The 24119-nt window shown below is 44.6% G+C and overlaps 1 protein-coding gene and 1 long non-coding RNA gene across 2 annotated transcripts in view; one reads left to right on the forward strand and one right to left on the reverse strand.

The window, feature by feature from the left end:
• The window catches only part of ADAM9 (ADAM metallopeptidase domain 9), an 89770-nt gene that overhangs the window by 61163 nt on the left and 4488 nt on the right, over positions 1-24119 (forward strand). The window contains exons 17-20 of the mRNA XM_079954965.1: positions 9526-9606; positions 12796-12901; positions 18439-18577; positions 23637-23736. Of these exons, the coding sequence (XP_079811091.1) occupies positions 9526-9606; positions 12796-12901; positions 18439-18577; positions 23637-23736 (426 nt within the window). The remainder of the gene's footprint in view (positions 1-9525; positions 9607-12795; positions 12902-18438; positions 18578-23636; positions 23737-24119) is intronic.
• LOC307203997 lies at positions 15060-17742 on the reverse strand. Its single transcript, XR_013833433.1, has 2 exons — positions 17594-17742; positions 15060-15648 (listed from the first exon to the last, which is right to left on the reverse strand). It is a non-coding gene; the product is annotated as an uncharacterized lncRNA (long non-coding RNA).

Below are 24119 nucleotides of genomic sequence, written 5' to 3' on the forward strand. Positions count from 1 at the left end.
TATAGGTTCTGCCTTTTATTTCCACTCCCTTGGTGTCTGTGGCTGCTCGGATTCGGATTGCTAAGGGTTCCAGAGCCAGGATAAATAAGAAGGGAGACAATGGGCATCCTTGTTTTGTGCCTCTTTGGATTGCTATAGGGTTAGAGCCCATATTGTTAGTTCTGCATTTTGCTGAGGCTTGGGAGTATATTTGTTTGAGGATTTGTAGGAAATTGAGGCCAAATTTCATGCTAGTTAGTACTGCTAATAGGTATTTCCATTCTAAGCAATCAAAGGCTTTGAGGATGTCTAGGGACATAATTGACAGTGCCTTGCTGTGTTTGATTAGGTTCAGTACTTTCCTGATGGGGTCTGTAATATTGCGACCAGGGACAAAGCTGGTCTGATCTGGGGCTATTAACTTGCATAAGAAGATCTTTAGGCAGTTGGCCAAGATTGATGTGAATATCTTGTAGTCTTGGTTTATTAATGTATGATTCTACTTTGAGACTGTCTTTCAGTGGTTTTGGGATGGAGACTATTTTGGAGTGGGTCCAGGTTTTGGGGATGGGCCCCCCTTTCATGATGTCATTGAACAGGCGGGTCATGTAGGCCATCAAGGGTTCTTTGAATTTCCTATAGACTTCTGCTGTGAAGCAGTCTGGGCTTGGGGCTTTGTGTGGTTTCAGGTTTTTGAGGACCGTATCTATTTCCTCTGGGGTGATAGAGCTGTCCATGAATTCCTGTTCCTCGTCAATTAAGGTGGGCATGGTCAGTCCTGCTAGGAATTTTTTGATTTCCTTCTCAGGTGGGCTATGGGAAGTATAGGTTGGAGTAAAATTCTTCAAATTCTGAGGTTATTTCTTTGGGGGAGAATGTTATGTTGTCATCTTTTTTGGTGATGCAGCAGAGGCTTGACAACCATATGTCAGGAGTGCTCTAATGGTGTTTCCTGCTTGGCAGGGGATTGGACTCGATGGCCCTTGTGGTCTCTTCCAACTCTATGATTCTATGATTCTATGATTCTATTCTTGTTTTGAGTTCTTTTTTCCTACATCTATTTGCTAATAGTTTGGAGTTTCCCCCTCCATATTCATAGAAACATTGTTTAGAGTATAGAATACTGATCATTGTTTTGTTGATTTCTAGGGAGTCTAGTTCTCTCCTTTTTTGTTCTCTAAATTGAAGAAGTTTTTTAGATCCTGTTTGTTTGTAGCGTGGTGAGAGGGTCGTGATGTCTTGTTCTATTTTTGTTAATTTTTGAGGGGGGTTGTTATATTGTCTACATAGAATCATAGAATCATAGAGTTGGAAGAGACCGCAAGGGCCATCGAGTCCAACCCCCTGCCAAGTAGGAAACACCATCAGAGCACTCCTGACATATGGTTGTCAAGCCTCTGCTTAAAGACCTCCAAAGAAGGAGACTCCACCACACTCCTTGGCAGCAAATTCCACTGTCGAACAGCTCTTACTGTCAGGAAGTTCTTCCTAATGTTTAGGTGGAATCTTTTTTCTTGTAGTTTGGAACCATTGCTCCGTGTCCGCTTCTCTGGAGCAGCAGAAAACAACCTTTCTCCCTCCTCTATGTGACATTCTTTTATATATTTGAACATGGCTATCATATCACCCCTTAACCTCCTCTTCTCCAGGCTAAACATGCCCAGCTCCCTTAGCCGTTCTTCGTTTCCAGGCCTTTGACCATTTTGGTTGCCCTCCTCTGGACACGTTCCAGTTTGTCAGTGTCCTTCTTGAACTGTGGTGCCCAGAAATGGACACAGTACTCCAGGTGAGGTCTGACCAGAGCAGAATACAGTGGCACTATTACTTCCCTTGATCTAGATGCAATACTCCTATTGATGCAGCCCAGAATTGCATTGGCTTTTTTAGCTGCCGCGTCACACTGTTGGCTCATGTCAAGTTTGTGGTCAACCAAGACTCCTAGATCCTTTTCACATGTACTGCTCTCAAGCCAGGTGTCACCCATCTTGTATTTGTGCCTCTCATTTTTTTTGCCCAAGTGCAATACTTTACATTTCTCCCTATTAAAATTCATCTTGTTTGTTTTGGCCCAGTTCTCTAATCTGTCAAGGTCGTTTTGAAGTGTGATCCTGTCCTCTGGGGTGTTAGCCACCCCTCCCAGTTTGTTGTGATCTGCAAATTTGATCAGGATGTCCTTGAGTCCATCATCCAAGTCGTTGATAAAGATGTTGAATAAGACCGGGCCCAAGACAGAACCCTGTGGCAGCCCACTAGTCACTCTTCTCCAGGATGAAGAGGAACCATTGATGAGCACCCTTTGGGTTCGGTCAGACAGCCAGTTACAAATCCACTGAGTGGTAGCATAGTCAAGTCCGCATTTTACCAGCTTCTTTACAAGAATATCATGGGGCACCTTGTCAAATGCCTTGCTGAAATCAAGGTAGGCTACATCCACTGCATTCCCTTCATCTACCAGGCTTGTAATTCTGTCAAAAAACGATATCAGGTTAGTCTGACATGACTTATTTTTCAGAAATCCATGCTGACTATTGGTGATCACAGTATTCCTTTCTAGGTGCTCACAGACTGTTTGCTTAATGATCTGCTCCAGAATCTTCCCTGGTATTGATGTCAGACTGACTGGGCGGTAATTATTTGGGTCCTCTCTTTTCCCCTTTTTGAAAATAGGGACAACATTTGCCCTCCTCCAGTCTGCCGGGACTTCGCCTGTTCTCCAGGAATTCTCAAAGATGACTGCCAGTGGTTCTGAGATCACACCTGCCAGTTCTTTTAATACTCTTGGATGCAGTTCATCTGGCCCTGGAGACTTGAATACATCTAAACTAGCCAAGTATTCTTGTACTATCTCCTTAGTTATTCTGGGCTGTGTTTCCTCTGCTGAATCATTTGCTCCAAATTCTTCAGGTCGGGCATTGTTTTCTTTATTGGAGAAGACTGAGGCAAAGAAGGCATTGAGGAGTTCAGCCCTTTCTGTGTCCCCTGTTTGCATTTCACCATCTTCTCCTCTGAGTGACCCCACTGTTTCTTTGTTCTTCCTTTTGCTATGAACATACCCCTAAAAGCCTTTTTTGTTGCTTTTAACCTCTCTAGCAAGCCTGAGTTCATTCTGTGCTTTAGCTTTTCTGACTTTGTGTCTACACTTGCTGGCTGTTTGTTTGAATTCCTCTTTGGTGGTTTCCCCCCTTTTCCATTTTTTGTACACATCCTTTTTAAATCTTAACTCAGTTAAAAGTTCTTTAGATAGCCACCCTGGCTTCTTTAGGCACCTTCCATGTTTCCATCTCATTGGTATTGCCTGAAGTTGTGCTTTTACTATCTCCCTCTTAACAAACTCCCAGCCATCATGAACTCCCTTTCCTTTTAGTATTACTGTCCATGGGATCTCACGCAGCACTTCCCTAAGTTTTATGAAGTCGGCTTTCTTAAAGTCAAGAAATTGAGTCCTAGTATGCTTGGCTGCTCCTTTCCGCTGTATAGTAAACTTCAGAAGAGCATGATCACTCGCGCCTAATGATCCTTCCACTTCTACCCCACTAACCAGGTCATCAACATTGGTTAGGACCAGATCTAAAATGGCTGTTCCTCTTGTTGCTTCTCCCACTTTCTGGACAACGAAGTTGTCTGCAAGGCCAGTGAGGAATCTGTTTGACCTTATGCTCTTGGCTGAGTTTGACATCCAGCAAATATCTGGGTAATTGAAGTCCCCCATTACTACTATCTCCCTTCCTTTTGCATGCTTGGCCATCTGTTCCAGGAAGGCATCATCTATGTCCTCCGTTTGGCTTGGGGATCTATAGTAAACTCCCACAATGAGGTCCCTGTTATTCTTCTCTCCCTTAATTTTGACCCAAATGCTCTCACTTTGGCTTTGAGGTTCTAAATCTTGGATCTCTTCACTGACACATCCCTGACATATAACGCCACTCCTCCCCCTTTCTTGTCTGGTCTGTTTCTCTGAAATAGATTGTATCCCTCCATTATTACATTCCAGTCATGGGACTTATCCCACCAGGTTTCAGTGATGCCTATTATGTCATATTTAGTTTGCTGTACCAAGAGCTCAAGCTCATCTTGTTTATTACCCATGCTTTGCGCATTAGTGTACAGACATTGAAGTCCATTAATCATTCCCCCGTGTCTCTTATTTAAGGATTTTTTCCTCCCACCACTAGGTCTGCGTGCTGTTTGCTCCATTTGGTCTATGACATTTGGATGATCATCTTCAACAATTGATAGACTCCTACCTTCAGGAGCACTGTCTCCCTCCCCCACATTAGTCAGTTTAAAGCCCCCCTGATGAGGTTTCTGAGATTTTTGGCAAAAACATTCCTCCCAACCGTTGTGAGGTGCAGCCCATCGCTTGCCAGAAGTCCAGCTTCAAGAAACTGCAGTCCGTGATCTAAGAATCCAAACCGTTCCTGTTTACACCATTTGCGAAGCCAGCTGTTCACTTCCACTATTTTTCCCTCTCTCCCTGGGCCACGTCGTTCAACTGGGAGGACAGATGAGATGACAATTTGTGCATTTAATTGCTTCAATTTCCTGCCCAGAGCCTCATAGTCTCTTTTGATCTTCTGGAGGCTATTGCTTGCAGTGTCATTGGTTCCCACATGAACCAAGAGGAAGGGGTATTTGTCAGTGGGTTTTATGATTCCTTGCAGTCGTTCAGTTACATCTTGGATCTTAGCCCCGGGGAGACAGCACACTTCCCGAGACATCTTGTCAGGCCCACAGATCACTGCTTCTGTTCCCCTCAGTAGGGAATCCCCTATCACCACTACACGCCTCCTCTTAGGTTTGGTCGGGGTTCTTCCGCGAGCTGTCCGTTCCAGGGTCACCTGCACATTCCCTGAGGACTGACTTTGCTGCTCGTCTTCATATACCTGATCGACTGTAACGAGGGAGAGATCCTCAAATGGAGTCTGCTCTTCGTCTTCCATGCTAGGGGAGAGGTCCTCAAAGCGATTGTGTATTTCTAAACAATCAGAGCGAACCCTGGGCCTCCTACTTCTTTGCGTCACGTTTCTCCATATATCTGGCTCCTGTGTTGGTGAACATCATTTTCCTTGAAGTAGTTTTATAGAGTTTTTGTGAGACTCTCTCTAATTTGTTTGTTTGTAGTTAGGATGGGGCTGAAGGACTATGATGGGGTGGTTTGTGATTTTAATGTTACCTATGTTTCTTGATTTCGCTAAGGAGATCAGACCCTGTGTGAGCAGAATGCTGTCCAGTCTGGACGTTGTACCATGGCGTCCGGATTGGAATGTATGGCTGGTGTCTCCCGGGTTTTGCTCACCCCAAATGTCGTAGAGACACCTGTTTTTTAACATTTTAGTAACTTCTAAGAGTCCCTAGTTGTTGGGGGTTTCTTTCAAGGAAGGTTGACCACGGGGTTGTAGGGTGAATGTTTTTCGGGGATATGCCTTTCATATTTAGGTTGAGGTCACATCCTAGGATTGCTTCCCCTTCAGAAAAGGAGAGGAACTTGTTTAGTGTCTTCTGAAAGAATTCTAGTTGTTTTGAGTTTGGGGCATATATGGAGCTGATTGTCAATTTAATTTTGCCATCTAGTGTCCCTTTAGCGAAAATGAATGCCTTTTTTGTCTTTTAGGACTGTTGTGGCAGTGAAGTTCAGGTCTCTACTGAGTATTATAGCTACGCCATGGGCTTTCCCTGAGCCTCGTGCAACCCACTGTTGACTGAAGTGGGGGTCACTCAGGAGTTTGATCCCGTTGGGTGGGTTGTGTATTTCTTGTAGGAAGGTGATGTGTGGTTTCATGGTGTTTATGTATGAGGTGATGCATTTTCTTTTGATGGGGTTTCCCAACCCCTGTGTTGTTTAATGAACCAATGGGATTGCACTGACCTACAGTGTGGTGGTTGGGGGACTAGTGGTATTAGAGTTAGATTTGGGTTAAAGAGTAGGGGGTAGGTTGTAGAAAGTTTCCTATATGTAGTCATATACGGTGTGTTTGTTTGGGGTATTTTGGGCCATTTGGCATTTAGCCGGTTGGTCCTAGGTCTCAGCTGGAGTGGAGGACCATGTATAGGGACAGGCCATCCCCCCTGTTGTTTGCGATAGGGGATGATCAGTGAGATGGGGTGAAGCATCTTTGTGACGCCAATGTCGGATATAAGGTTCGTAAACAATGTTGCCAATATTATTAGCAACATCGTTGGTGTGTTGGGGTGAGGATGTGGGTGTTGGTATGCTCTGGTGCCACCATTGTGCTGGTTGGGCATCAGATTTTAGCCTGTTTGTGGGTTGTGTTATTAAGGTTGGAGGAGTTATTTTTCCTTAGTATGGAGTAGGGGGATGCTGAAGGTGTGGGTTATGGGTTGTTAGGTGATGGGGAATGTGGTTTGAGGTCTGGACTGGTGTTGGGGTGGGGATTTCTGTGCAGGTGCAGGGCTGTGGGGGGATGTTGATGGTGTTAACTATATCTATTTTCGGCGGGGAAAGGAGGGGGGAAGGGGGGGAGAATCACCAGTACTTCAGTTTGTGGTTTTTTCCGGTTGCTTCATTCAGCTGGGGTTGTTGTTGTAGTAGGGTTGTCCATCTGCGATGAGTTGGTTTGGTTAATCTTGGTCTGGTTTCTTGTGTCGTATGGCCAGCGGGATGATTCTGTGTGTGGTGGTTGACTGTATTGGTTTGCATTGTCTGCTGTTTCTTTTTCTTCTTTACTGTCATCCAATTGTTTGCTGTTGTTTCGTCATGGTTGTGGCTGTCACTTAGTGGGTTTGTCGGTTGCCATTCCGGTGGAAGGTCGAGTTTGAGGTTCTTCAGTAGTTGCAAGGCTTCAGGTATGTTGGTAGCTCTTTGTTGTGTTGTGTTGGTTGTTATGATGAGTCGAAAAGGGAAGCCCCATCGGTACTTGATCCCTGCTTGTTGGAGACACTGGGTGCACAAGCATTAGGCTTTTTCTCCGAATTAAGGGTGTTCTGAGATAAATCCTGTAAGTCCAATATGGGGGCATCTCCATACTGAAGGTTGGTTAAGTTTCTGAGGTTGTTCCATACCTCTTCCTTCTTTTTGTAGCGTGTGAAGCACACAATGATGTTTATTGGGGGGTGGGGCGCTGGGTTTTGGCATAGGTTTTAGGGCTCTGTGAGTCCTCTCCAGGTCATCTACCTCAAGTGTCATGTTTGGGATTGTATCTTTCAGCCAGCGTACAATTAGGTCTGCTGGGCTTTTCTCCTCTACTTTTTCAGGAAAGTTGCGGTAGTGGATGTTGCAATGTCTATTGCAATCTTCGATGTCTGTTTGTTTGATTCTCATTTCTGTGTTTTCTATTTCCAGGTGATTTACCAGTTCATCCAATTTCTTATTGATGCGTGTGTTCTCCTCCCGGTATTGCTCTATTATTCTTTCTTTCATTCTTGTTCTCTAGAGCTTTCATTTTGGAGGTTAGATCGTTGATTAATATCTGCAGGGGAGCCACTGTGGCCTTCAGTGTTTCTGCTAATCTCGCTTCCATTTCCCTCAGATCTTGTTTAGTTGTTGGGTGGTCATCATCTTGAAGGGGTGTTGTGGTCTCAGCGCTATTTGCCATCTCCCTGGTTGGTGTCATCTCAATCTCCCTAATGGTTTTGGTTTGAGGTTTGCTTGGCGTCCTCTTGGAGCAGGGCGTGTTGTGGTTAGAAGTTGTGGTGGTGATGGTTCCTGGATGTTGTTGGGTTGTTGAGCTGAACAGGCGTTGTTGACTGGTGTTTTACAGAGCGTTCGGATTAGGTGGCCATTTGTGTTGAGTCTAGGCTGTGGTCGCCTCAGCGGTGCTGCCAGAGCGGGGGGTAGGTAAGCTGACAGGCGGGTAGACCAACAGACAGTTCACATAAGGGGGAGGGGGTTAGCAGGCAGAGATGCGAGAGACCAGAGAGGTGGGGCCAGGGGAAATGTGTGTTTGAGGGGGCTTATTTGTGGTTGCACCCGTGTGTACACGCCTGCACACTCATATATGCAAAAGGGGTACTAGGGTCCAATTAAGGTGGAAGGTGGGGTTAGGAATGTGTTCAGGAACAGGACCAGACAAAACAGAATATAGGCAAAAGGTGAAGGGAAAAGAGGAAGAAGAAGAGAAAAGAGAAAAGAAACAAAGAAAAAGAAAAGGGGGGAAGGGGGAAGGGGAAATTAGAGTAAAATAAAAGGGAGGGGGGAGACAGAAAGGGGGAAAGAAAGAGAGAGAAGGAGAGAAAGTAGAGTAATAACAGTAGTAATAGATTGCAGTGATAGTTTTAGCTATAGTATGAGAGGGAAAAGTATAATACAGTGGTATGTGTGTATGAGTGTATGTATGTGTTTTCTTTAAAGAGAGAGAGGAGGAAAGGGGGGATGGAGAGAGGGAGGGGGAGAAAAATACAGTGGTGCCTCGCAAGACGAAATTAATCCGTTCCCTGAGGCTCTTCGTATAGCGGTTTTTTCGTCTTGCGAATCAAGCCCATTGACAGCTTAGCGGATTAGCGCTATTAGCGGTTTATTGGCTTTTAGCGATCAGCTGTTAAGCGGCTTATTAGCAGATCAGCTGATAAGCGGCTTAGCGCCTTAGGAAAAGGGGGGGGGGAAGGGGGGGAAACCCGCAGAAACTTGCAAGACATTTTCGTCTTGCGAAGCAAGCCCATAGGGAAATTTGTTTTGCGAAGCGCCTCCAAAACGGAAAACCCTTTCGTCTAGCGGGTTTTCCGTCTTGCGAGGCGTTCGTCTTGCGGGGCACCACTGTAGAGAAGGAAGAGGAGAAATGAGAAGAAGAAGAAGAGGAGGAGGAGGGGTGGGGGAGGGAGAGGTAACTGTAGCAGTGGCAGTGATGTGGGGAAAAGTTTTGTTTTAAAGGAGGGGTGGGGGGAGAAAGGGCTCCCCCTTCAAAAACAGACCGACAAACAGGCTCTCCTCTTCTTTCTTCGATGGTGACGGCAAGGTCGGGGCTCCTCTCTCCCTTCCTCCTCTTTTCTCCCCCCCCCCTTCCCTTTGTTGCTTTGGCTCCTACGTCCCTCCAGCCTCGGAGCTCCATTGGGTTGTTGGCGGGGAGGGAGGCTGTGGCTCCCTTGATAGGCGCACCAGATGCCCCAGTTTCCCTCTGGCAGTGGTGGAGGCAGAAGCGGTGGGGTCCGGGCTCCTTTCTCTCCTTCCCCTCCTGCTTCCTGCTTCCGTGCTGGCTCCGAGATCCTCCTGACCTCGGGTGGCCGGGTGCCCTTGGTCCTGGCTCGATCAAGGTCACGGGGGGGGGGCTGCAGTTATTCCGGGCGCCCCCAGTTCCTCTCCAGTATCGGTGCTGGTGGCGCTGGTAGCGGCAGTTCCAGCAGCCCAGGAGCCAGTAAGGTAGCTAACCCTAACCCTAACCCTAACCCTAACCCTAACCCTAACCCTAACCCTAACCCTAACCCTAACCCTAACCCTAACCCTAACACTAACCCTAATCATTTGCAAGAGAGGGGATTTTGATCTGGGAGGAAAGCTTTAGAAATGAAACTTTACATTGGGCAGACACATCACTTACTTTAATTTAAGGTTTGCAGTCCCAATCATAATGAATTTGTGTGTGTCCTTTCTTTCAGATATGTAAGCACTACCAATGTGTTGATGTCTCTGTTTTGGGTTACAGCTGCAATGCAGAGCATCAGTGCAATGGACGAGGGGTAAGCTGACAAAACCACACCGGATTTCTAGACAGTGCTTTCTCCAGGGGTTACTGACTTGATGCTTTGTTTTGTTCTGACCTCCTCTCTTGGGCCTTCCTTTCCCCTTTTTTCAGAAGGTGCTGGAGGGAGACTTGGTTCCATTGAATGACGGACAGGTAGGAGCTCCAGCAAAGGAACAGTTGAGAGCTCCCTTCAAGCTTCTGGTTGTTCCTTTGATGCTCTGCCCTTATCTACCTGCATTATGTCAGGGGTTGGATTGGTGGACTTGGCTTGTTATTTGATACTGCTCATATTGATCCAGAGCAGACTCCAGCATATAGTTAGCAAAAACTGAAACACGTTGCAGGATTCCCCAAAAATAGACGGGCAGTAATTCATCCAGCAGAGCTTTACTACTGAAGGTAAATGAGCATAATAATCACAAATCCATATATCTTCAGAAATGGCACAGTATATTAAGTGAACAAGGCTACAGTTATGAAGAAATTAGAAGAAAAATTGGTGGAAACTTAACCAAAGGTGGTATTCCTAAATTTTTGAAGAGGTAAAAGGAGATTACAAAATCAGACTGGTAAAGGTAGGAAAAGGTTCACAACAGCAAGTGATGATAGAAGAACTGAGAAACTGTGGCTACATGACAGAAGAAAATCATCTGGGTTTATACAAGATGACATGGGGCAATGTAATGTGAAGTTGAGTGCAAGCACCGTTTGGCGCAGACTGCAGGAATATGGTCTAAATGCTAGAATTCCAAGGAAAAAGCCATTGTTGTCTCTCAAACAAAGGCTGAAACGATTAAACTGGGCTAAAACCCATGTTAACTGGACAGCAGAAGAATGGGACAGTGTTATTTGGAGTGATGAGACCAAAATCTCCTTGCTTGGTAGTAATGGCATGAAATATGTGAGGTGAAGAATTGGAGAAGATTTACATCCTACTGCATTGCACCTACTGTGAAACACCGAGATAGTGTTAAGATCTGGGGTTGTATGACAGCAAAAGGTGTGGGCAGAATTTGTGTCATTAATGGGAATGTAAGGTAAAGGTAGGGACGCGGGTGGCGCTGTGGGTAAAACCTCAGCGCCTAGGACTTGCCGATTGCATGGTCGGCGGTTCGAATCCCCACGGCGGGGTGAGCTCCCGTCTTCGGTCCCAGCTCCTGCCCACCTAGCAGTTTGAAAGCACCCCTAAGTGCAAGTAGATAAATAGGTACCACTGTATAGCTGGCAGGTAAACGGCGTTTCCGTGTGCTGCGCTGGTGCTGGCTCGCCAGAGAAGCTTCGTCATGCTGGCCACATGACCCGGAAGTGTCTCCGGACAGCGCTGGCCCCCGGCCTATTAAGTGAGATGGGCACACAACCCTAGAGTCGGACACGACTGGCCCGTACGGGCAGGGTACCTTTTCCTTTAAGGTAAAGGTAAAGGGACCCCTGACCATTAGGTCCAGTCGTGACCGACTCTGGGCTTGCGGCGCTCATCTCGCTTTATTGGCCGAGGGAGCCGGCGTACAGCTTCTGGGTCATGTGGCCAGCATGACTAAGCCGCTTCTGGCGAACCAGAGCAGCGCACGGAAACGCCGTTTACCTTCCCGCCGGAGCGGTACCTATTTATCTACTTGCACATGGACGTGCTTTCGAACTGCTAGGTAGGCAGGAGCAGGGACCGAGCAACGGGAGCTCACCCCGTCGCGGGGATTCAAACCGCCGACCTTCTCACCAGCAAGTCCTAGGCTCTGTGGTTTAACCCACAGTGCCACTTGGGTAATGTAAATGCCCCCAAATACATAGCTCAGACCTTAATCCAATTGAAAATCTATGGAGCTGACTAAAGAAACTTGCTAGTCAGAGGCAACCCAGCAATAAAACCCAATTAATAGAGGCAATTCCATCTTGGTTTCACATTATAACAGCTGCAGGACTAAAAAACTTGGTTCACTCCATGGGAAGGCGTTGTAAGGCCGTAATTAAAGCTAAAGGTTACTCAACTAAGTATTAACTGAAATGGTGAGGGTTTTTGTATATCTCATTTTTTCTATGTGTTTCAGGTTTCTTCTTTATGACTGCTGTTTTAATAAATAATCATTCATAAAAGTCATTGCATTACATTCTTCATTAAATTATCTTTCCATTGATATATAATATTATTGTATTACTCAGTGCTTTTTATATGGGGAGACGCAGGGGTATGCAAACCCCTAAAAAAATTAAGAATCTAATGGGAGAAGAAACTAAACTTTTTTTAAAAAAAATAGTTTATTCTCTAGCACAGCGAATCGTCAGTTCCGCTGCTACCCCAGATGGCAGCCTCATTTCCTATCATGATGTTTCCTGAGTCTCAGATAGAAACAAGTGTTTAATGCAGGGGTCGGTCAGCAAACCTTTTCAGCAGGGGGCCGGTCCACCGTCCCTCAAACCTTGTGGGCGGGGCTGGACTATATTTTGAAAAGGAAAAAAAAGGAACGAACTCCTATGCCCCACAAATATCCCAGAGATGCATTTTAAATAAAAGCACACATTCTACTCATGTAAAAACACCAGGCACGCCCCAAAAACAACGCAGAGTTGCATTTTAAATAAAAGGACATATTCTACTCATGTAAAAACATGATTCCTGGACCATCCGTGGGCCAGATCCGCCCCCCGGGCCTTAGTTTGCCTACCCATAGTTTAATGTATGAAGCAGTGTGGAATGTGGATGTGTGGTGTTTTACTGATGAAAGTTTGTACTCATTGAGGGGCAGTATTTCAATATGAGTAATGTATGTTCTTTGTGGAATGCGGGTGGCGCTGTGGGTTAAACCACAGAGCCTAGGACTTGCCGATCAGAAGGTCGGAGGTTCGAATCCCCGCAACAGGGTGAGCTCCCTTTCCTCGGTCCCTGCTCCTGCCTACCTAGCAGTTCGAAAGCACATCAAAGTGCAAGTAGATAAATAGGTACCGCTCTGGCGGGAAGGTAAACGGCGTTTCCATGTGCTGCTCTGGTTTGCCAGAAGCAGCTTAGTCATGCTGGCCACATGACCCGGCCATGCTGGCCAATAAAGCGAGATGAGCGCCGCAACCCCAGAGTTGGCCACGACGAGACCTAATGGTCAGGGGTCCCTTTACCTTTACCTTTATGTTCTTTGTACTTTTGTCCATTTACTGTATTTATTTTTCACTCTTTGCTTGCTGCTTTTCATCCAAACAGGTGTGCAATAGCAATAAGAACTGCCACTGTCACCCGGGGTGGGCCCCTCCCTACTGTGATGCCAAAGGATATGGCGGCAGTCTGGACAGTGGACCTGCATACAATGGCAAGTACCTGAACTACACACCTTCCTGTCTTTGGTGACGCCTGGAGGTTGGGAAGTGACAGCTGCTCCAAGAGGCTTAAGTCCTCCTTGGCTGGTATGGTGGTGGCTTACTGTGCCTCTCTAGTTTTGTTTTCCATGGGAAGAGGAGCTTGGGTTTTGGATAACCAGCCATTGGAAACTTAGAAATTTAGATATATCTTTCTGCCACTTCTTGAAACAGTCCAATTTATCAACAATTTGTAATGTCTGAAACAAAAATAACATTCTAGGCAATACATTCATTTTGATTACTGCAATTCGACCTAACAAGGAAAGCTTCAGGTTCGACCATATTTCTAAATCTTTCTTTATCTCTGTCCAGCACTTATCATAATTATCCTTAAATAGGTTTACATTCTTAGATGTCATGTTAATCCCCAGGTATTTTACATTCTTTGCCACCGTTAACCCAGTTTCCTCTTGGAATCTCTCTCTTTCAACATTTGTTAAGTTTTTTTCCAGTACCTTAGTTTTTTGTTTATTCAACTTAAATCCTGCGACCTGACCAAATACTTGAATTAATTCTAGAACTCTTTTGGTACTAGTGTCTGGCTCTTGCAATGTCAATACTAAGTCATCTGCAAAGGCCTTCAATTTATAATGTCTGGCTCCGACCTGAATCCCTTTCACCAGCTGGTCCCCCCTAATCATATTTAACAAAACCTCCAGGACCGATATAAAAAGTAATGGGGATATTGGGCACCCCTGCCGTGTCCCTTTTTCAATAAATAGTTCATCAGTAACCACATTATTTACAATTAACTTTGCCTTTTGCTCAGAATAAATTGCACTTATACCATTTTCAAACTTTTGGCCTACCCCCATCCCATGGAGGTTCTTCTTCATAAATTTCCAAGATATATTGTCAAAGGCTTTCTCCGCGTCCACAAAGATTAAAACTGCCTTTGTATTAATGTTCACTGTCAACATTTCTATAATGTCAATTACGTTCCTTACATTAGTAGATATATGTCTACCCGGGAGAAAGCCTGCCTGATCTTTATGAATCTCCTCCATCAACACCTTCTTCAATCTTTTTGCCAAAATGTCTGCAAATATTTTGTAATCCACATTAAGTAGTGATATAGGGCGGTAGTTCTTGATCTGTTTTTTATCAACCTCAGTCTTTGGTATAAGTGTAATAAAAGCTTCTTTCCACGTTTTGGGTGCCCTTTTCCCCTCTAATATCTCATTGCAAACCTCCTTAAGCAGCTGTATTATCCAGTCCTTCAAAGCTTTGTAATATCTGGAGGTTAATCCATCTGGCCCTGGAGATTTTTTGGGCCAGTTGCTGTCACTTAGCCTACCCCACAGGGTTGTTGTGAGGATAACATTGAGAAGTATGGACACACCTCAAGCTCTTTGGAGAAAAGCTGGGATATGAAATGCCAAGTCCACAAAATTACTCTCCAACAATATCTTTTTAAACATTTTTATTCGTCCTGTTCCTTAGGCATGTTTTTCTTAGGCAAGTTGTGGACTTCCAACCCAGCTGAGCCTTTTAAGCATACAGATACTATTCTTGCACATAACATAGAGACAGTAAAATATAAGCAGCAAAGCCCAGACAGAAAAGAAAGGGGAAATGGAGAAAGGGAAGAGGGGAAAGAAAGGAAAACACCAGATTATCATCACTAAAGCCCTTTCATATGGCACATATTTCCACAACATTTATCTGGATTTCTTTATATATCTCTTCTGTAACTTAACATTGATAGGCTGCTAGTTCTTTGACTGCTGTTCTGTTAAGTAATGGCAACTGGGTTTTTTAAAAAAGCAAAGCAAAATCCCAAGCCAGGAATTGCACACACAACAAGGACTTCCTGCATATTGTTCACACTCGCTGTGTTTCAGATGTGTGACTGATGAAGGAGTGCTTTTAGGGTCTTTGCTTTGACTTAGGATAATATTGCAACATTGCCGCTTAACTTACCATTTATTGTTTGAGCACAGACACTGCACTGCATGTTGTATTAAATTCAGACAAAAAAGCAACCCCTCCCCCAAAGGTATAGAAGAAGGTCCCAGATACAGTATAAAGATCCATTTGCTCCTAAAGACCCAATTCTATACAAAGGTTGGTAACAATTTTTAGTGTTGATTTTTTTGGGGTCATACCATGCAATCTAAGTTTCTCTTGGAGAAGACAATTAGATTGATGGGCTACTGGACTTTTTGTGGTGGATTTTTGTGGTGGGTATTATGCACAAGATAAAGACTGGCACAGCATCCTTTGAGGCAACAAATACCGTTGTAAATATAATGTAGATTAAAGTAATTCTATTATTGTTCCATTGTTTCCCCCTATGCTTTTAGGTGTTTTTATTTTATCTCTAAGCCACCTTGAGTCCCTGTCAGGGGAAAGGCTTGGCATAAATGAACAACAGCAACCACTTCCTGCATCTTCCTCCCTGCTCACCCTGCAGCCAACAGGCACTCTCTTCACTTTCTGCCCAATAATAAAGCCACCATTCCGCATCACCTTTCTTACCCAATTTTATCTTCTCCATGTCTCCTACTCTCTCCTTTTTGGCAACTCTGCTGTGTACCCCCATTTTCACCTGCACCCCATTTCCCCTCCCTCCTCCTTCCCTTTCTCAACTCTCCCTGGCACACAGGCCACCCATATTTCTAGGCTTATTTTGCAGCTCCCTTTCCACCCGCTTGCTATGATGGAGATGTTGCTGTACCTTAAAGACGAGCTGAACCTTTTTTTTATTATTATTAATATTTATTGAAATTTTCCAAATAATACAAAGACAAAAAACAAAAATTCAAAGAACAAAAAAAATCAAAAAGAAAACAATTAAAAAACACATAATATTTAAAAAAACCTTATTTTCCTTCACCTTATTTCTCAGACCTCCTCCCCCCTCCCCTTCTTGTATTCCAGTTTATGTTATCCGCTCAACAAGTTCTTATCTTATTTCTCAACCTTAACTTAATAATTTGTTTAAATCATGCTGTTATTTTCCTTTTCTTTTTTCTTCCATTCCTCAATTTATTTTTAAGAACCTTATATCTATTTAATTTTAAAAACCCAATTTTAACTTAATCTTAAACCTTTTTCCTAAAGTCGACCCAAATTTCCCTTCCACGATTTTCCCACATTCCATAAAGTTGCAAAAAAAATATATAAAAAAGAACTTAACAAATTATGTTTTAACACCCTTTGGATTCCCAAATCCCACCCTCCCTTTCCCGGTTTTGATCCCCAAGCCAATGTCCATCAGTCCATCTATTCTCAACCTGGATCCCAAACTTCCGAGGCTCTTGGACCTCTCTCAATTTCTCTCTGCCGGTTTTTTTGACAGTCCTTTATATTCAACACCAACTCTCGAAGAAGCTCTGTCCCAATAATGTCCATTTTTCTTCCAAGCAGGCCTCTGTATTTAAAAGTGGAGCTCAAATTTTGTTTCTTAAATCTTTTAAGTCTATATGTTCCAAAAGCTCCAACTTCCATCTTAATCAAATTTGTGCTACCAGGCCTCTGGTCTAGCTTGATCTTCCACAACATTGTAGCTTCACCTTCATTTTCCACCAAATCCTCATATATCTCTTGTACCACTTTCTCAGTTTTATCAGATTTCTTCTTCCCAGCTGCAACGGCTTCTGTTCCAACTTCAAGGGCTTTTGGTTCAACAACAAAGACTTGTGTCAAGTCTCTTCCTGTTCCAGTAAGATTATTTACTGTTTCATTCAATGTTATTACCCTTGTAGCCAAAATATCGCTCTGGTCCTGGAGCTTTCCCAGGAGATAGAAGGTCCTATTCGGCTCAGTGAGTAATTTTCCACTTGCAGCCATTTATTGCAATGTCTCAAAAATCCCCTCTAGGGGGATTATGTTTACTTAGTATCTTTCCAGTTTCAATCCAAAAGTCCAATGTAACTTATTTTCCTTTGTTCCCAACAATTTGTATCCAAATTAAAGAAAATCTAACCAGCAGAGTCACCAAAAACAAAGTTTCCTTTTATTCCCCAACTTTGACAGCTAATTTGACAGCTGTCAAAGTCTTCTGTATCTTTTTGACAGGCTCTCTCACGGATCACTCCCGGGTCTTGGGGGGTTACACTTTAACTTTCCAAACCAATTCTTATCCTCCAGCAAAATCAATTGTACTGTCCAATCGCGAAATTAATAGTTTTTCTTCAAAAAAGACGAAGATGTTTCTCTCAACTTTAGTTGTCTAATCCTTGCTTTAGATTATCAACAAGGCGGGGGGGGGGCGGACTTCCTTTTTACACCTCCCCCGATCGTGCCAAATTTAAAAGAAGAAATTTCCCTTTTAAGTCCAATTTCTGTATTACTCATGGGTTGTTGCTTTCGGTCCGAATGTTCAAAGGAAAAAGTCAGCGCTCTCCGTCCATGGCATGCGGCTTCGCTCAGCAGGGGAAGCAGAAGACTCTCAGCACCGCACCGCTCCCCGTCCCCCGTTCCGTAGCCTTTAAAAAGGCTCCTTTGCGGGTCGGGGGGGCGCTAATGGTGCCCACCGAGTTACCAAGTCCACAGGCATCCGCGCCTGTGGTTTTTAAGGGTCCCCGCGTCGCTGGCGTGGCAGAACCCGATCCCTACTGAGCCGATTCCCTCCGGAGCACGGAGGGAATCCGCTATTAGGCGATGGCGCTAACCCGGAAGTCAAAGACGAGCTGAACCTTAAGAGCAAACCTGTCCAGTTAGCTTGCTCACTTAGAGCTGATGGATGTTGTTTGCTTGTTGATACATTGAATCTGGAGCTTCATGTTGAAGGCAACATGACAGGTTACAAAAAGAAATAGCAGAGAAGGATGCAACACGGACGCCAACACCAAAAGCTAACACAATAGAGCCTTTCCCGACTCCCTTCTTGCTGTAAGCAAGCCTGGTTTCAAACCACCACTTTCCCTCTATTCTCCCTCCCATGTCATAGCCACTGCTCTTGGGCAAGCTGTCTTCTCTCTTGCCTCCCTCCCTGCTCTTTCTAATGGGGCACTGCAAATCAACATTTTGATTATATGGGAGAAAAGCAAAGTCAGTAGTCTAGTCCAGAGGTAGCTAGCGTGGTAAACTGCAGCTGTTGTACAACAACAACCATAATCCTCCCTGACCATAGGCCATAGTGGTTGGAGCTAATGGGAGTTGTAGTCGAGTACACTTGGAGGGCACCACCGTGGCCTTCCCTGGAGTCAGTTGTGCTCGGGAAAAAGTAAGTTTTGCCCTGCCTTTCCATGTTCTGCCCAATGGGAAGAAAGGGTACTGAGATTACCAACATGTCCATAAGAACCCAGCTACTTTAAATGACCGATACTAATCTTGTTTTGTGCATTATACGCATTTGTAAACTGCTTTGGATTTTGAAAAGAGCAGAGGTTGAAACTGTTGACTGATTTAACAAGCTCACAGCATTCCTTTTCTCCCTCAATGGGGTTGAGGAAGTTTGTAATTCCCACCCTGCAGAAAGGTAACCATTGTTCCTGTTGTTGCTAATTTTCTTTCTTTGTTTATTCTCTCTCTCTTTCAGATGTGGATAACACCACAAGAAATTGGCTGCTGGCATTCTTCTGCCTGATTCTCCCTCTCCTGTTGCTTTTGCTCTTCACTTACCTTGCGAGGAATCAGTTGGTGTCATCCTTAATGCCGTTGATAGAGGCTTGTTGTGGGTAAGTATTTTCTGTCCACCCCCCCCCCTGCTGTGTGGAAAGCTGACTAGGAATTATTTGGCAGAACTAAGGCATTTAAAGGCTCTGTGTGCAGCACTGGTGCCAGGCCCGGTCCACTGGTGAGGCAAGGTGAGGTGCCTGCCTTGAGCGGTAGAAGCCTAAGAGGCAGTGGCTGCCTGCAACAGTGCTGGTTTGCAGCAAGATCTCACTGAAATTTCACGAGATCTCGCACAGCACACAAGATCCTGTGATATCTCACTGGAAGTCAGTGCCCCTGCCAGCTCTTTGTGGATGCCGCTTCGCAACACAGGTAAAAGAGGAGCACTGGCAGCAAGTGTGTGTGTGTGTGTGTGTGTGTGTGTGTGTGTGTGTGTGTTACATTCCCAAAATTGGATGTGTCCCTCTGCCAGGGGCATTGTGTATTCTGCAAAATAGGGAAGAATTGGTTTTTCTAGAACCAACTGAACACCAGCCAGTTCCCCCTAGTTTGCCAGCCCTGTTTTGTTCTCTGCACGCTGTCAGAAAACAATTGGAGAAGTCAGACCTTTGGTCAAGTATCTCAGTGTTGCTTACTCTGAATGACAGTGACTCCCCAGTGTTTCAGGTAGGAGCCTTCCCTGGAAATTTTGCAGGCAAAGCATGGGATTGACTCTTAAATTTACAGATTTTCTCTAAGAAATTCTTGGTATGGCTGAATCGTGGAACTGCTAAACAAGCGTCTGCATAGAAGCTGAGCCTCTTGGTAAAGTCACATCCAGTGTGTTCTGTTCACTTAGAGAACAACTGCAAGACTCCGCAAAGTATTCTCTGTAATGCAAACACACAAACCTGAGACATTTGATCAGGGGTCACCATCCCTCTTGGACCAGTGGGCATATTTGGAATTTTGAGAAAGTGCTGTGGGCGCCATCACAAATGACTGCCAGGGGGTTTGGAGCATGGCACAAAATGGCTGCCACGGTGTGTGTACTGGCACCTCACCCTCGCATACTTAATCCTGGGGTTAAGTGAAATTTGGGTATGTTACAGGTTGCCTGTTCAATGTAGAACAAGCTGAGCCAACAGGAACTAGCAAGGAAGAATCTTGTGCATTGTGGAATTTTGAGGGGGTATTTATTGAGACCTTTCATAGGTAGCAGAGGAGGCACAGGAAGGGATGCTAGTGCCTGCAGGCCAGAGAATTACTCTGTCAAGGTTAGTGCAGGTGAAGGATTAACCAACTTCCATGATCACACCATCCTCACTGTGGCATAGAGTGTGGAACGTGGTTTCTTGCATTCTGTACCGTTTGGTGGGGGCAGAATAACATCACTCTGTTTAGCTTATGCCAAATTGGACCTTTGTTAGTTAGGGGAAGTGGGGCAGATTGATACAGAAAAATTCAATCTCATATTTTAATGAGTAAAATAATAAAATTTTTGGCTTGATGCATGACATAACTAATCAATATTATAATAGCAATCATAAGAACCATTAAAGGTAGAAGATAATGAGAATATAATGACTTGAGTAAATCATGGGTTTTGTATCATTCAGCCCCACCAATGGGGCACTTCGATACAAAGCATAAATTGTATGAGAATGGTAATTATTTGCAAAAAATTATGAAAAAACAATTTTTATCGAGAGAGATCATAATCAGCCTTACAATTTGTTGCTTAAAATCTAAATTATATATCAAAACTTACAGTGTTTCACACATATCATAGACTTTATGGCAGGTTTTCTTAACAAAACATCAAAATTTATATTAATCTTTCCTCAAACACCTATCCATTAAAAAGAAAACTTTGGAAAAACTTAAAAAGTGTAAGAACTTACATTAGTCAAAAAATAGTAATATTGTTGTTGTTGTTTTGTTAATACCCCACCCATCTGGCTGGGTTTCCAAAGCCACTCTGGGCGGCTTCCAAAAAAAGATTAAAAATACAATAAAATATCAGTCAGTAAAAACTTCCCTAAACAGGGCTGCCTTCAGAAGTCTTCTAAATGTCAGATAGTTGTTTATCTCTTTAACATCTGATGGGACGGCGTTCCACAGGGCAGGTGCCACTACTGTAAAGGCCCTCTGCCTGGTTCCTTGTAACTTGGCTTCTCGCGGTGAGGGAACCACCAGAAGGCCCTTGGTGCTGGACCTCAGTATCTGGGCTGAACGATGGGGGTGGAGACGCTCCTTCAGGTATACAGGACCGAGGCCATTTAGGGCCTTAAAGGTCAACACCAACACTTTGAATTGTGCTCGGAAATGTACTGGGAGCAAATGTAGATCTTTCAAGACCGGTGTTATGTGGTCTCGGTGACTGCTCCCAGTCACCAGTCTGCATGCACCACTCTGACGAGACAGTCCACAGGCAGGTAGGGTCTCAGCATGCGTACCAGATGGAGCTGGTAGACAGCCGCCCTGGACACAGAATTGACCTGTGCCTCCATGGACAGCTGTGAGTCCAAATGACTCCCAGGCAGCACACCTGCTCCTTCAGGGGCACAGTTGCCCCATTCAGGACCAGAGAGTCCCCCACACCCGCCCGCCCCCTGTCCCCCAAGAACACTACTTCTGTCTTCTCAGGATTCAACCTCAATCTGTTAGCCGCCATCCATCCTCCAACCATCCCCAGGCATTCACACAGGACCTTCACTGCCCTCACTGGTTCTGATTTAAAAGAGAGGTAGAGCTGGGTGTCATCCACGTATTGATGAACACCCAACCCAACCCCCCTGATGATCTCTTGCAGTGGCTTCATGTTAAAAAGCATGGGGGAAGAGGACAGAACCCTAAGGCACCCCACAAGTGAGAGCCTAGGGGTCTGAACACTCATCCCGCAACACCACTTTCTGGACATAGCCCAGGAGGAAGGAGTGGAACCATTGTATAACGGTGCCCCCAGCTCCCAGCTCCTCTAGATGGTCCAGAAGGATGTTATGGTCGATGGTGTCAAAAGCCGGTGAGAGATCCAGCAGAACTAGGAAACAGCTTTCACCTTTGTCCCTAGCCCACCGGAGATCATCGACCAGCGCGACCAAGACAGTTTTAGTCCCATGATGAGGCCTGAATCCCAACTGGAAGGGATCCTAATGGTCTGCATTTTCCAGGCGTGCCTGGAATTGTTGAGCAACCACCCGCTCAATCACCTTGCTGAAGAATGGAAGATTTGACACTGGACAATAGTTTACCATATTGGCCAGGTCTAAAGATGTTTTTTTGGGAAGCGGTTTAATGACTGCCTCTTTCAGACTGCCTCTGTCTGGGAAGGCTCTATCGCAGAGGGAAGCATACACCACCCCGCAGAGCCCATTGCTCAGCCCTTCCAAGCTCCCTATTATTAGCCAGGATGGGCAGGGATCAAGGAGACAGGTGGTCAGTTTCACTCGTCCAATCCTCAGAGGTAACAGATTGGAATTGATCCCATATAACATGACTAGACAGGACTCCAGCACTCTTCCGCCCTGGCCCTGCTCCCACGGTGGAGTCTACCCTTTGGGAAATTTGGTTTTGGCAACGGCAAAACAACATTCTTGGAATCAACCCTTGCCTTATCTTCTACAATGGGGAAGACAAACATACAAGATCCTGTTTTTTTCCTGAGATATGACACTTGATAATCCGTCATATTATATTTAGAAATGACTTTGGCCACGTAGTAAACAAGTTTTTTCTTTTCAAATTTATTGACTTTAGAGATTTCATGCAAACTTGTATATTGGGGCACTATTGTACACTAGCGGGGCACTTTTATATGTATCAATGTGCCCCGCGTCTTAGTGTATCAAAGTGCCCCAACAGGCATTTTCAAAAAAACTAACAATTATTAATAAAACCACTGTACTTATTTAAAAATCACGTGTAATCCTGATTACTGAGTTGAATAACTTACAGTACCTTTGGTATTTTTAAATCTTAACTAAACGACGTAAAACAGTGTTGGAACACTTTTACATTTCACGTAATTTTTTAGTTGGCCATGCGAAAAACACACCTACTCTCGTCAAACACCAACGGCTAATTGGCGGGCGGTACGGTTGTAACTGTTGTACTCACACACGTATAGACATGTTTTAGTGATGTGGCAACACGAATAACATTTCTTGATATTGAAATATTGTTGGTGCATCAATGTGCCCCGTGCATCAATGTGCCCCTCTTTCCCCTAATTGTGTAAGGTTTGTGCCAGTTTAAATAAATGCCTCTGTAATTAAGGTTTGTTACCATCCTCAGCAACTATGCTCTCTCTCCCTCCCCACCTTCCCTTGGAGAATGATCTAGAAAGGGGATCTTTGAGGAATGCGGCTCTTGCTTAAACGCCTTCTCTGTATCACAGGAATAGGGTGCATGACCCTTCTCTCCCCCACTCCTGGCAGACCAGGTTTGCCAGGCAAGAGGGGCAACTGACCTAGTAATCACCAATGGCACAATTACACCAGGTGACTGGTTCCACTGCTGGGAATCAGCTGCTCATTGGGACTTACATGGCTCTGGGCATTCAGCTGCAAACCCATTTTGGCTCAGCTGCATCTTTACCTGGCAGATACATTTGTTTTGTATAAACCAGTTTGGTTTGCATGTTTGAAGCTGAAGCTGATATCCAAGTTCTTGCTTGAATATTTCCAGACATAGCTTACCAATCATGGGAATCTACTTGGATCAGGTCAAATCATTATTTCGTTCTGTGAACCATGAACCACCCTGAGATCTTATGATGAATGGTGGTATATAAATCTAATTGATAAATTAGGGTTGCCATATGTCCTCTTTTTCCAGGACACATACTCTTTTACATGAGTATGTAAAATGAGAGTCGTCATAGTGATCCATAATAAAAGGGGAAGTCGGCAAATGTGTCCTCTTCTTTGCTCTTCAAAATTATGTCAATATTATTATTATTATTATTATTATTATTATTTTAAGAAAGCTATGGGTCCCAAATTTGGTGTGGAAATTTTGCCACAGGCAGAACTGCAAATGAACAACTTGGGCTATGTAAAGAATGCTCTATATGAGTATAGCAAGGTGTCTACAGGCCTGCATAGGATGTCATCAATCAATCTGTGTTGTTTTATTTAGGCGTTTCAGAAGAAGGTCAGACAATAGGACGCAGGAGTCTGTACATGCTTCCTACCCACCAAACACTCCCTATTCTACAAGGGACATGTCTGCTCCTATGGTAAGAGCTTTCCTGATCTTGACTAGTGGTGGGGCTTGGAAGAATAAAGTGGTGGAAGGCTGCACTACAAATACATACCAGCAATTGATGTGGTTCAGGGGAGGCAGGGCTATGAGGGCAAATGGGCCCTGCCCCACCAACCTCAGCCAGCTCCCACATGCCAGCTTTTTTCCTTGCATCTGGTCCAGAGGGAAGAGGTGACTAGTGGGGTGCCACAGGGTTCTGTCTTGGGCCCGGTCTTATTCAACATCTTTATCAACGACTTGGATGATGGACTCAAGGGCATCCTGATCAAATTTGCAGATGACACCAAACTGGGAGGGGTGGCTAACACCCCAGAGGACAGGATCACACTTCAAAACGACCTTGACAGATTAGAGAAC

The sequence above is a fragment of the Podarcis cretensis genome (genome assembly GCF_951804945.1).
Source record: "Podarcis cretensis genome assembly, chromosome: 15".
Classification (NCBI taxonomy): Eukaryota; Metazoa; Chordata; class Lepidosauria; order Squamata; family Lacertidae; genus Podarcis; species Podarcis cretensis.